A 12368-nucleotide genomic window follows, 5' to 3' on the forward strand; every position below is an offset into this window, starting at 1 on the left:
TACGATACATGAAAAAAAATAGTAACATTTTGCGTAAAATGTATGTAAGTGACCGGGTTTAAAAATTTAGCTTCTTTACATACTTGCATGACTACATGGACAAAAACAGTAATAGTATCGATAAAATGTATAAAGTTAATTGCAAAAGGAATGAAAGGGCATAATGGTATTCTGGATATCAGTGGACTGAGAGGGATAGTGGTTGGTGGGATTAAGTTTTAGGTTAAGGAGGTTTTGCACCAGTATACAGTTGCGGTCACAATGGCTACATGTTTTTTGATTTTCTGTTTTCCTTTTTTATTTGTCCAAAGGAATTTTTAGTACCCATTCCTACCAGCTGCTGCGTTTGAAATCCTATATTTACAGCTATAGTCACTCACTCACTCCCTCCCTCCCTTCTCTCTTACTCACTCCCTCTATCTCATTCCTCTGTCCCTCGTCTCTGTAAACTCGCTCCCTCTATCTCCTTCCTCTCTCCCTCTTCTCTGTAAACTCGCTCTCTCTCCTTCTTCTTTCTCCCTCTTCTCTCTTCCACCTTTCTGAAATGGAACATCCCGAGTTGGCTAACATTCTACCTTTCGTTTACGGAGGTATTTTCCTGCTTTTTATTCTATATACTTGTATTGTTTACTTAGGACAACCTGCGGAGGATGACAACCTCCAGAGGGGGAATGCTGCTCAGCTGAGCGTCATTCCCCCTGCGGAGGTTGTCCTTGAGCGTCATTCTCCTCCTCCGCAGGTTGTCCTAAGTAAATAATACAAGCATATAGGATAAAAAGCAGAAAAATACCTCCGTAAACGGAAGTTAGAATGTTATGTCGTTGATATAATTTGTATTTTTAGTTTTCGAATACATTTTTATTTTTTTTTCAAATACAGTCGAGGATATGTTGTTGATATGATTTGTATTTTTAATTTTTGAACACATTTTTATTTTTATTTTTTCAAATACAACTGACGGCATGTCATTGATATGATTTGTACTTTGGAATTTTTTTTTCAAATACAGCTGACGACATGTCGTTGATATGATTTGTATTTTTAGTTTTCGAATACATTTTTTATTTTTTTTTTCCAAATACAGTCGACTGCATGTTGATATGATTTGTATTTTTGGAAAGAGAAGCCTATGGCCGCACGAACCAGTAGCAGGAAGACAAGAATAGAGAGAAAGGAAGATTATAAATCCGTTTCATTCCTTGGCCGTCTTCATTGTGCCTCTCCTATCTTTGCTTTCCCATTCCATTTCCTTTCCTTTTGCTTTTCTGCGGCATTTCGTCGAGCAGGTTTTCTTCGATGTTTTTGTTCACAAATTGTTAACACTTACAACAGACATGTATGGTTCATCTTATTACCCGTTTTAAATTTGTGCTTTTCTTTTAATTACAGAAACCATGATCAGATTGTTTAAAGTGAAAGAAAAGCAAAAGGAAACAGCTGAAAACGCAAAGGAGAATGGTCTCGTAAAGAAGCAAAGCGCAGGAGAATTGCGTCTTCATAGAGGTAAATATGATTTTAGGATGTATATATGTTATGATTTGTTGCAATGTGGTACAAAGTTATACGCTTACATGCATATTAAGTTCCTAAATACACGTTTAACTCCAACGTACGTAAAGGCAAGGTTTCTGTGTTTATTTTAATTCCTTCAACCAGTCCTTCAATTGTATTATGACACAGAAATCAACGTAATGACGTTTTAGGATTCATATTGCCGATCCTATTTAGTGAGAAAAGGCTTTGTTGTTGTTGTTGTTGTTGTCGTCCTTCAATTGTATTATGATGTTGTCTTGTAGATATAAGTGAGTTGAACATGCCAGAAGAATGCAAGATTTCATTCCCCAATGGAAAGGATGATTTGATGGACTTTGAGATTACCATTACACCTTATCGGGGATATTATATGTAAGTAACCTTTGATCTGAAGCTTCATTTGGCTCTCTATACGTTGTTTGGATTTTGCAACTTCGATGTCATCTTGCTGACACCGACATTTTGTACCTCTTGTCGCAGGGGTGGTGGGTTTGTCTTCACGTTTAAAGTTCCCGCAGTCTACCCTCATGAGCCTCCGAAGGTGAAGTGCAAAACCAAGGTAACGAAACCTTAGTTATATCAGAACTTAACTTTCGTGTATATTGGTTACGATCCAAACCATAATATATATCTGGTGTTGTATAATGCATACCATATGTGCAGATCTACCATCCCAACATCGACTTAGAAAGAAACACTTGCCTTAACATTCTTCGGGAAGACTGGAAACCTGTCTTAAATATAAACACTGTTATTTACGGATTGTATCACCTATTCATGGTATCTCTGATCGCAACACAAAATATTTCGTGACCTCAAACAAACTATCCGTTTTGTTTTTTCTAGGTTTTATTTGGATGTGTACTTGTTGTGAACTCAAATCCTGCATTTCTTCATGCAGGAACCTAACCATGAGGACCCCTTGAATCAAGAAGCAGCTGATCTTTTGAGGGACAATCCAAAATTGTTTGGTTTGAACGTGAGAAAATCGATCGAGGGAAACATATGGGTGGGAGGGGCCCATTTTCCTGGGTGCAAAACGGGTGACTTCTACTGATTTGGTTTATCTAGGGTTTTGCTTCTTCGTGGTCCAACCATGGTTGTATGAGGTTGAAGGTTTGTATGTTTTTTGGGTGTTTTCTGCATTTCAGGTGAGTACTTGGTGGGGGATTGTCTGGTGGCACATTTTCAGCCCATACTTGTAGCAGGAGAGTGTGTATTAGTGTAATTTTGATCTTCCTTCCATTAATAAGATGGCATCATGTTAAGGCTTGGTTTTGACTTGCTATTTCAATTTAACTGTCGTGGCCTTTTTTTGTTGATGGTTCGATAATTTGGGGATGCAGTTATTAATAAAACAACAATTCAACATATCGTGTCTCCCAGTTCAACCTCAATCATTTACGGTCTTGTCTTGTGGCAAATTTTCAGCCCATAATTTGCGGGTGCATGTATAAAATCATAACTATTATACGTATGATTTAGCATTTTGCTCATTCGGAGTATTAGATTAAACTCATGAAAACATAAAACTTCAGAGAAATGGGACTACATAGTGGCGGTGTCCCAATCCCTTATGCATCGTCATGTGCTTTAATTTACTGACATAACATTTCATGATTAGTTTAAAACATCATCACTTTAGCATGTTAGTTGTATGCGAGTTCTTCTCCCAAAGATGCATGAATGCAAATTGCAATCAGTTTTTCAGCATGTTTGATCCATATCCCGTAATTTTGGGTTGGGCCTGGTGAAATAGGCATTAAATGTTGGAATTCAAAGCCCATTATCTTACCCAAAAGCCGTTTTCCTTCTTCCTCTTGTGCAACTCAAATCCCCATGAACACTGTTATTTACGGATTGTATCACCTGTTCACGGTATCTCTGATCGTAACACAAAATATTTCGTGACCTCAAACAAATTATCCGTTTTGTTGTTGCTAGGTTTTATTTGGATGTGTACCTGTTGTGAACTCAAATCCTGCATTTCTTCATGCAGGAACCTAACATCGGCTTAGAAGCGGGAGCTGTTGCTGAACCGAAATCAAATTGATCACAGTATGCTTCCATGTCTTTCAATGCATCTTTATAGCACCGTTTATTTTTCTAATTCCATTTGTGAGATGATATGGTGGCGATCAATTGTCAATTTAGGACAAAAATCACCCTAAAGATAGTCAGGTTCTTAGGAATATGATGCATCAGGGAAAGCAATAGAGATATTTTTATGTCCTCTAGGTTTATGTAACGAAGATTATAGATCCCGAATGCATAATTTGCATTTTTACATAGTATGTTGTTCCTACCACCTGATTTCCTTTGTCTTATTTATTAGACATAGCCCTAAGTTTTCTGGATTTTGCCCTAGGAATAAATGCTGTATTTCTAGTGCATTTTATGAAATTGATAGGCAGTGGAAAAAATCTTAAAGGTTATGAATATGCATTATTTGGTCTTTCAATTACAACTTGCATCTTGTACTTTTATTTTAAAGTCATCAAGAGACTGTAATTGAAGGGATTGAGAATCCACGGACTTTTTTTTCTTCATTTTTCGGGTATCATACATAAAATGAAAAAGGTATGATACCCCAAAAATGAAAAAAAAAAAAAGTTCGTGGATTCTCAATCCCTTCAATTACAGTCTCTTGATGACTTTAAAATAAAAGTATAGGATGCAAGTTGTAATTGAAAGACCAAATAATGCATATTCATAACCTTTAAGGTTTTTTCCACTGTCTATCAATTTTATAAAATGCACTAGAATTACAACATTTATCCCCAGACAAAATCCAGAAAACTTAGAGCTCTACTATGTCTCAAAAATAAAATAAAAAAGGAAAGCAAGAATGCAAAATTATGTACAATCTTTTATTACATTCTTATTTAATTGATTACATTCCTATGTTGTTTGTGCTTACGAAAAGGCATATCCCGTTGAAGGTAGGGTCGAAACCGAAACTGCATGGTTAATCGCTAAAAGATGTTTTCTTGTGCGGAAGAAATTTCATGAAATTATAGCAGTCGGTATGGAACTAGTCGTAGGAAAAGTGCACTTACTAGTATGATAAAAAATTTGAGTTTTGCATTAGGCAGTTGTTGAGATGCTCAGACAAAAGCAATGAAAAATTATCAAGGTGACACAAATAATGGGGATGAGGTAACAATTTTCTAATTTTTTTTTTTTGTCAGCACCTACTTTTATTTTTTTGAGATAATTATTTTTTTTCCCACTTTATTTGTTTTAGTTGATGCGAGCAAACAGTTGGTACCTAATTTTACCCAAATTCATCACAAGGTTCAACCATCACAAATGTTGGAAGGTTGTGAAAATTTGCCCAACATACTGAATTATTAAGTGTGTTTCTAACGTTGTTCCAAAGGAGACGACGTTAAAAGGTGAGACTGACAAGTAGAGTGGTTTATTTTATAGAAGTCAAGTTGAGTATGCAAGGAACTTCAGATTGATAAAAGAGATTGGGAAGCTATGTTCATGAAGGTTGACGACAAAGCATCGCCGAACACACAAGCTTTTTGTAGGCACAAATTAAGGAAAGTGACAAGAAGAAGAAATCTTTTATGTGATGAGGCACCTCGAACCTCTGTGAAGACGAACCTAGCATCACAAATTGGTTTGGGTACATATAATTATTAGGTTATCTTATTAGATTTTTAAGATGTACCCCTTTTTATTTGAGAAATAAAATTTAATTATAATGTTTCATTGATTTATGAAAAAAACATAATTTAACAAAGCACTTTAATTAAATAATAGAACTATATATTAAACAAATAAATCTCGAATAGTTACAACAATGCCGTTTAATATTTACTTCTCATTACTTGGGCTTTAATTAATATAATTGCAGATTGCATCCGCTATATTAATTGAACATAGCACCAATTAATTAAGTTTTGCTCTTTATATTGTTCTTTTACACTTTCTGAACTTACAGTTATGTGAATTAAATCTTTGAAAATATATGTGCCCCGGTTTGAATCCCCAAGCATGGTGTCGTAGGTTTGGTATATGCGTTCGAGTTCAAATCTTTTTTCTCATAAGTTATATGAATTTGGAGTATTCATCAACTTACATGGTCGGTCTTATAATCCTTGTGCGACATAAATAAAAAGTGTACATGTACAGTTGTGTATTAAAGTCGAGATCTTGATGCTCCCAAGATACATGAACAAAAATAGTTACACTATTCATAGATTGTACATAAGTGATCGGATTTAGATTCATAGATTGTCTCTGTTAGACTAAAAACTTGAGGGTTTTAGAAAATTGGAGGTCTTGTGCGGTAACACTACGTGCACCATTCTACTTAAGTTAGGGAAAATAATACTAATACCTTTGGATTAAGCCTAATGAAGTAGGTTCGAGGTTCATGGGTGGTCTTGCTTTAAGTTGATTATAGAAGGAGTGCAAAGGTATTACTGGTTTTTTGGATATTCAGGATAGAACCACCCGTAACTCAGCCGGGGGGCGGGAAATGGTTTTTGGATATTTAGGGTGTGTGAATAGTTGACAGAGAATACTTTAGGGGTGTGATATTCACACACCCCATTTTACTTCTCACGCATACCTTTTTAATTTTCAACCGTAAGATTGGATGAATTGAAGAATATCAACTGACATAATTTATCAATGGGTGTGTGAGAAGTAAAATGAGATGTGTGGATAGCACATCCCATACTTTCTTGTACCGCACACATAAATTGATAACCAAGTGTTATTATATAAGTAAATGAACACTTCAAGGCACTTGCCATTTGGTATGGTTGTGAGTTTGCTAAGTCTATGGGCTTGCATAGAATTATTGTTGAATCAGATTCTAAAGAGAACATTTCTGCTTTGGCTCATGATATGTCCTCTGGCCGCTAGGAGGCTTATCCTACGTTGACTAAAATCTTAAGGCTTAAGGATATCTTCCAATCATCCCGCTGGTCTTGGGTTCCGAGATCGGTCAATCTGGCGGCGAACCGCTTGGCGTCGAGAAGTAACACGGAGATGTGCGGGTCTACTTGGATTAACCATCCCCCATCGTCGTTGGTTCATATTTTGAACAAGGATGGTCTCCCTTGTCCCCCATAATTGTATTTTGGTAGTGAAAGGGGTGACGCTTGGCACTTGGTGCTGTGTCTTTAGTCTGTACTCCCATCTTCACTGTTTCTATTTTTTTCCTCTGGTTGTTGCCTCCTGGTAGGCTTCCTTGTGTTTTAGCTCCGGCCCTGTTTATGAATTTATCCAGTTTCTCAAAAAAAAAAAATTGGACACATCAGCACTTCAACTCAGTGGGTAACCAGAGGTTTAGTCAGCTATATGACTCGGTCCACTAGGCCTCTTGACTTGGGCTGGATCTTGTAAAAGTTGATGGGGCCTCAACGTGGGTTGTGTCAAAGCTTTTACACACTACAGTACTTGAGAAAATAAAATGTTAGGATTAGATGCAACATGGGGGTTTGGACCCCAAGTGATTGATTTAGGTTGTATGTTATTTTTTTTATGAACTATGGTGTGACTTAAGGTAGCTAGAGTAATGTAAAAACATTGTTCTCGTTATATTTTAAAAAATCTCTCCATGTTAGCACGTGTGTTATGATGGATAAAATCGTAATAGCAGATGGAATTTAACAATGTTTTCAAGGAGACAATAATACGATATCTACTTGAATAGGGTTAATTGAATTCCAGATTTCCAATTGAGGAGTAAGGAGGAGGTGGGTCCCAGTGACCCTGCCAATGGGTGTAGGATTTTCTCCCTTCCTATTACCATCCCATTACATCCCCTCCTCTCACTCTTCTTTTTGCCTTATTTTCTATATAAAATTTTCAAAACAAGTTATAAACATGGCGTAATTGCAACCGTTTAAATAAGAGGTGATGGAAGGGGGGAGAGATTAGGAGGGGAGTTCCTACTCCATAAAACTTGGACTCAGCAAATGTCACGCCTGTACAACAATTGTTGATGGCAGATCACCGACTGCTTAGAAGCCGGACTTGTCTTTGTTTTATAGGCTCAGGCGCAGACTGCGTGTCTGGCTCTGATATGGACAAGGATTGTCTGCCCTCCATTTCCAGTGCCCTCCCCGTGCCCTCCTGTTTGTGTAATCACGGTTAAGCCACGTCAACATTTTATATTACTATTCATTTTTGTCTTACTATATATATAAAAAAAAACAATATAAAATGTTGACGTGGCTTAACCATGACCACACAAAACAGAAGAGCACGGGGAGGGCATCAGAAGTGGAGGGCAGACAATCCTTATCCCTCTGATATGCCATGCTGCAGGCTATAGATGTCCTAAACCCTTTTTTTAGAGCTTTGTTTTTTAAGAAAACTAATGAAATGTTTGAAAACTTTGAGTTTTAATCATAAAGACAAAATAGAAGGTAAAATAAATAATATCATAATTGATATTTTAGTGTAAAAATGTAATTTTTCGTTAAAATATACAGTACCGAGAGGTTTTCTCTAAAATTTGTTTGTTTTTGTTGTTTGGGGGTAGGGGTAGACACCCACTAGCTAAGACTAAGACTGGACAATATTAGCTTTTGTCCTACGATTTTGGTACGATGTAGGCAGCTTATCTCCTCAGACTATGACCTCGTTGCTTTGGTCTGTGGCTGATGGGTGGACACGTCCAATTGATACAAATTCGTTGACTATGATGGATCAAGAGTGGAGCATTACAATGGCCGTGATTTCGTTCACCTGCCAAAAGATTTTGCATCTATGGAGTTGCTTTTTTATTTTTTGGAAGGAAAAGTCGACATCATTAACTTGAAAAATTATAAAGAGTTATAACGAAAAGATCATAGTACTGTTTATTTTAACGAGAATTCACATTTTTATACTAAAAAGTCAAACTTGATACTATTTATTTTACCCTTTATTTTGTCCTTATCGTTAAAACTCAAAGTTTTCAAGTCATTTTCATTAGTTTTCCTAAAATTATATTGTTTGTTGAATGAGAAGGTCCAGAATAACATTTGGAGGCTCCTCAATCCAAACTACAAGCCTAAACAAGAAACATGTTTAATAGCCGATCCTTGGCATAAGGTCATGCTTGGAAAGACCTTTAGGAGTGGTTTGGGAGTGAGGTGCTTAAAAAAAAAACACTCATGAAAAAAAGCTGTAAGGGTTTTAGGTGTTTGGTAAACTAAAAAAAAAGGCTTATTTTGGAAGCTGCTGTGAGAATAAGCTGAAATCAAAGAAAAAAGCTAAAGCAGCTATTTACAGCTTTGGAAAACTAGTTTTTTTTCAAAGCACACAGAGTTACAGTGCTCCTTTAATGAAAATACCCACTATCAGACTGCTTTTTTTTCCAAAAGCACTTTTACAAAAAAATTTACCAAACTCTCGGCTGATTTATTTCACAGCCGCTTATTCTCACAGCAGCTTTTTGTCAAAGCACAACAATACCAAATCAGCCCTTAGTTACACTGAGCCACCTAAGACTAAAGGATTTCGAGTGTTCAAACTGGAGTGTGATATTGATGCTGGTCCACAATGGATGGAGGTTGTTGAACTTGGTGGTCGGGTATTATTTGTGAGCAACCACCATTCCGCCGTATATTGTACTCTATGGTCAAAAGGTAGAAAATAAACAATATTTATTTTGACTTTGATTACTCGTGTTATGACTCAACCGGATGTAACTATGGAATATTTTCCTTCACAAATAAGAGTATTAGGCATTTTAGTTGCCCCAAAAGTCGTTCTTGGTCGCAGTTGTATACCACATCTTTATGGTTCGTACCCAATCTTTGATAGGCTAGTTTAATTAAATTTTGTTTTGTTTCCTTTTTTAGTTGGAAATATTTGCTTTTTTATTCTTATTCTTATGAAAATCGTTTACTTCTCATACTTATATGCACTTAATACATATATAACTAATGTGAATATATGTATTTAATACAATCTCTTTTATAAGCTAGATAAATTTAGAGCATCTAGATATTATATTAATTTGCATGGTTGATCTTATAATCCTTGTGCGGTATAAATAAAAAGTGTATATGTACAATCGTGAAAGTCGAATTGTGATGGTCCCGAGCTACATGAAACAAAATAATAAAATTCTAGACAAACTGTATATATGTGACCGGATTAAAATATAGAATACAGTAGCGTTTAGTACAATGCAAAAACGTCAAAGAGCCTTGCACTCTGTTCTAGCAAAACCATTCCTGATTTCATATATAAAATGAGGTACATGAGAGATGTAGTCTTTGTACTCTTTTCTAGCAGCCAAACATACAAAAATGGACTTAAATTAATGAGATCCCAACAAAAGTAGGCTTTTTAGCTAAAATGATCACTGAGATTTGCATAACTCATCACTTTGATACCTAAGACTTAAATTAATGAGATCCCAACAAAAGTAGGCTTTTTAGCTAAAATGATCACTGAGATTTGCATAACTCATCACTTTGATACCTAAGATTTGAAATCAATAGAAGTGGTCTTTGAGTTTGTCCGCAAGCAATCATTTTGGTCATTCCATGAAAAATTGTGTTAAATAAGGAGCAAAATGACAAAAATACCCTCAATTTAATGAACAATGACCAAATGATTTGACAAAAAGTAAGGGTATTTTTGTCATTTTAGCATTATTTAATGAAATTTTTTCATGAAATGACCAAAATGATTGATGGTAGACAAACTCATGGACCACTTTTATTGATTTCAAATTTCAAAGACCAAAGTGAGAACTTATACAAATTTTATAGACCATTTTGGCTAAAAAGCCACGAAAGTATTAGGCAGGATAGAGATCGCATTTACATAATTATATGTGTGATTTAGTACCGAGTAGGCATGCATCCCATTGTCCAATTAAAGCACAGCTTAAATTTTGAAAGAGAAATGATAAAGCAATAGAAATTCCAATTCACACCTAAATAAGGAGATCATCATTCGCCATTATTTATACCGAGCGAAGAGAGACTTACTTGCATATTAAATGTTAAGATGTCATTAGTTATAATAGTATTTTGAATTAATTACATATTATTTTGTTGTTTAATTTTTCTTCACGATAATAAATAATTGGTTTGAGATCTCACAACAGCGACATCGATCATGGCAATTTAAATTTGCGTACCTGTAGTAATGTTATGTGTTATGCATTGATATATATATACACACAAACACACACGCACACATATATATGTGCATATATATATATATATATTCATATGCAATTGCAATTTTGTGTAAATAATTGAGAGATGAAGTCATTATTTGCTGTTTTGAGGATCATGTATATATTCATATACAATTGCAATTTTGTATAAATAGTGCAACCTTGATGGATAATGTTACTGTTTTTGTGTAATTTTTCTTAACCTCCGTCTGACTAACACCTAGTACAACCTTGATGGATAATGTTACTGTTTTGTGTAAATGTAATGATAATCATGTTTCCTAACAAAGACATATCAAACACTGCAAGAAAACATGGCTACTGGGACAATATTTTATGCGAAGCCCAACAATTGTAACATTAGATCATGAAACATCGTTTCACCTATTGAGCGTAACTTGCACCTGGAAATCGCCATGCTAGGCTGAGTAACCATTTGGATTATAGGTCTCATTCTGTCGCAGTTTTCGATATGCCTAAAAGTACGAAAATACAGATAAATAGGATTTACCATTATAGTAATAACTAATCTCCGAGCTCAAAGACAAAAACCAAGACAACATCAAATTGTCGAGAAAATTTTCAGTGTCATGAGAATATGTCAAGTACGCTAAGTGTTGAATACGTAAAAAAAATTTAACAATTTATATTATAACACTTTGTATCCTGTGCCGTTTTCGTGACACACTGAACACTTCCTTTGAAATGGGCACATTGAACACTTCCTCAAAAATGCCAGCTAATGACTTCCCTAGACGTGAGAAGAACTCGTTGAGTTCTCCTAACAAGTCTCCAAGACCAAACCCCCGATCATATACCAAACCAAAAACTAGAAGATGGAATTCAGTACACACAATCTATCTAATGGAACTGTTAACTACGTTGCAAAAGATAAAAGATTAGTTCAAAAGAAGATGATATAGAGAGAAACAAGAGAGAGATTGAAAAGGAAAAATGAAAGCTCTTGAATTGATTGATCTTTATGATACAATAGGTCTAGCATAATATGCAAACACACATTACACCAAATGTTATAATGCAATTCGTAGATTCTTTTTTTTTTTTTTAAGTTTCCAACTAATTGAGTTGTTACATTTTGTTGTACCAAACATTGTTCCTGATAGATTTTCAAAAATCTCTCCAAATTATCATGTGTGTTATGATGGATAAAATTGTAATAGGAGAACTGTCAAAATCGTAATTGGAGATTGAATTTAACAATGTATTTAAGGAGACAATTATACCATATATACTTAAACAAAGTTGAATTGAAATCCAAATTTCCAATTGAGGTGTGAAGAGGAGGTGGGAGGAGGAGGTTGGCTACACGTTTTGTTGTTTTTCTATTTTCATTTTTTGTTTATCCAAAGGGGTACAAAACAGGTCATGGCCCGGAGAGGACAAAGACGACGTTCTCGGCTCCCGGTTCAATGCCGCCTCATACGCCTTTTTTTTTTCTTTTCTTTTTCTCTATTCTTTCAGGAATTGCTTTCAATAACAACACCAAGCATGCTCCAACAATTTTGGTCTAGCAATAGGTGGCTGCTTCGTTGTTTTGGTTTGTATTGTGGGAGAGCAAGGTGCCGGCCAAATGTGAGGGAGAAGCTGGAGCTTGGTTTGCAAGAATAGTAGATATGTTGGTGTTCGGTTAGAGAGGTAAGACTGATTAAAATTTTAA

General features: G+C 35.5%; 2 protein-coding genes, 1 long non-coding RNA gene and 1 pseudogene across 8 annotated transcripts in view; 3 read left to right on the forward strand and 1 right to left on the reverse strand.

Annotated features, from left to right (window-relative positions):
• The window catches only part of LOC126612383 (NEDD8-conjugating enzyme Ubc12-like), a 68834-nt gene that overhangs the window by 25354 nt on the left and 31112 nt on the right, over positions 1-12368 (forward strand). The window contains exon 8 of one of the 4 annotated variants that reach the window (XR_007619026.1): positions 4476-4587. The exons of 2 other annotated variants lie outside the window; for them this stretch is intronic. The gene's annotated coding sequence lies outside the window, so the exon portion shown is untranslated. Of the gene's footprint in view, positions 1-4459; positions 4588-12368 lie in introns of those variants that run through there. One more of the 4 variants, XR_007619028.1, reaches the window with a different exon arrangement.
• The window catches only part of LOC126612399 (uncharacterized), a 172387-nt gene that overhangs the window by 4105 nt on the left and 155914 nt on the right, over positions 1-12368 (reverse strand). The window lies entirely within an intron of this gene.
• LOC126612385 (NEDD8-conjugating enzyme Ubc12-like) overlaps positions 1214-12368 on the forward strand; it is a 79263-nt gene continuing 68108 nt past the window's right edge. For 2 of the 3 annotated variants that reach the window (XR_007619030.1, XR_007619031.1), the window contains exons 1-6: positions 1214-1286; positions 1390-1503; positions 1797-1905; positions 2014-2092; positions 2197-2313; positions 2435-2649. Coding sequence is in view for 1 of the 3 variants with exons in the window: in XM_050280791.1 (XP_050136748.1) it covers positions 1395-1503; positions 1797-1905; positions 2014-2092; positions 2197-2313; positions 2435-2590 (570 nt within the window). In the remaining 2 variants the exon portion in view is untranslated. Of the gene's footprint in view, positions 1287-1389; positions 1504-1796; positions 1906-2013; positions 2093-2196; positions 2314-2434; positions 2806-12368 lie in introns of those variants that run through there. The other variant, XM_050280791.1, reaches the window with a different exon arrangement.
• The window catches only part of LOC126612378 (NEDD8-conjugating enzyme Ubc12-like), a 78427-nt pseudogene continuing 67321 nt past the window's right edge, over positions 1263-12368 (forward strand).

The sequence above is a fragment of the Malus sylvestris genome, chromosome 17 (assembly GCF_916048215.2).
Source record: "Malus sylvestris chromosome 17, drMalSylv7.2, whole genome shotgun sequence".
Classification (NCBI taxonomy): domain Eukaryota; kingdom Viridiplantae; phylum Streptophyta; class Magnoliopsida; order Rosales; family Rosaceae; genus Malus; species Malus sylvestris.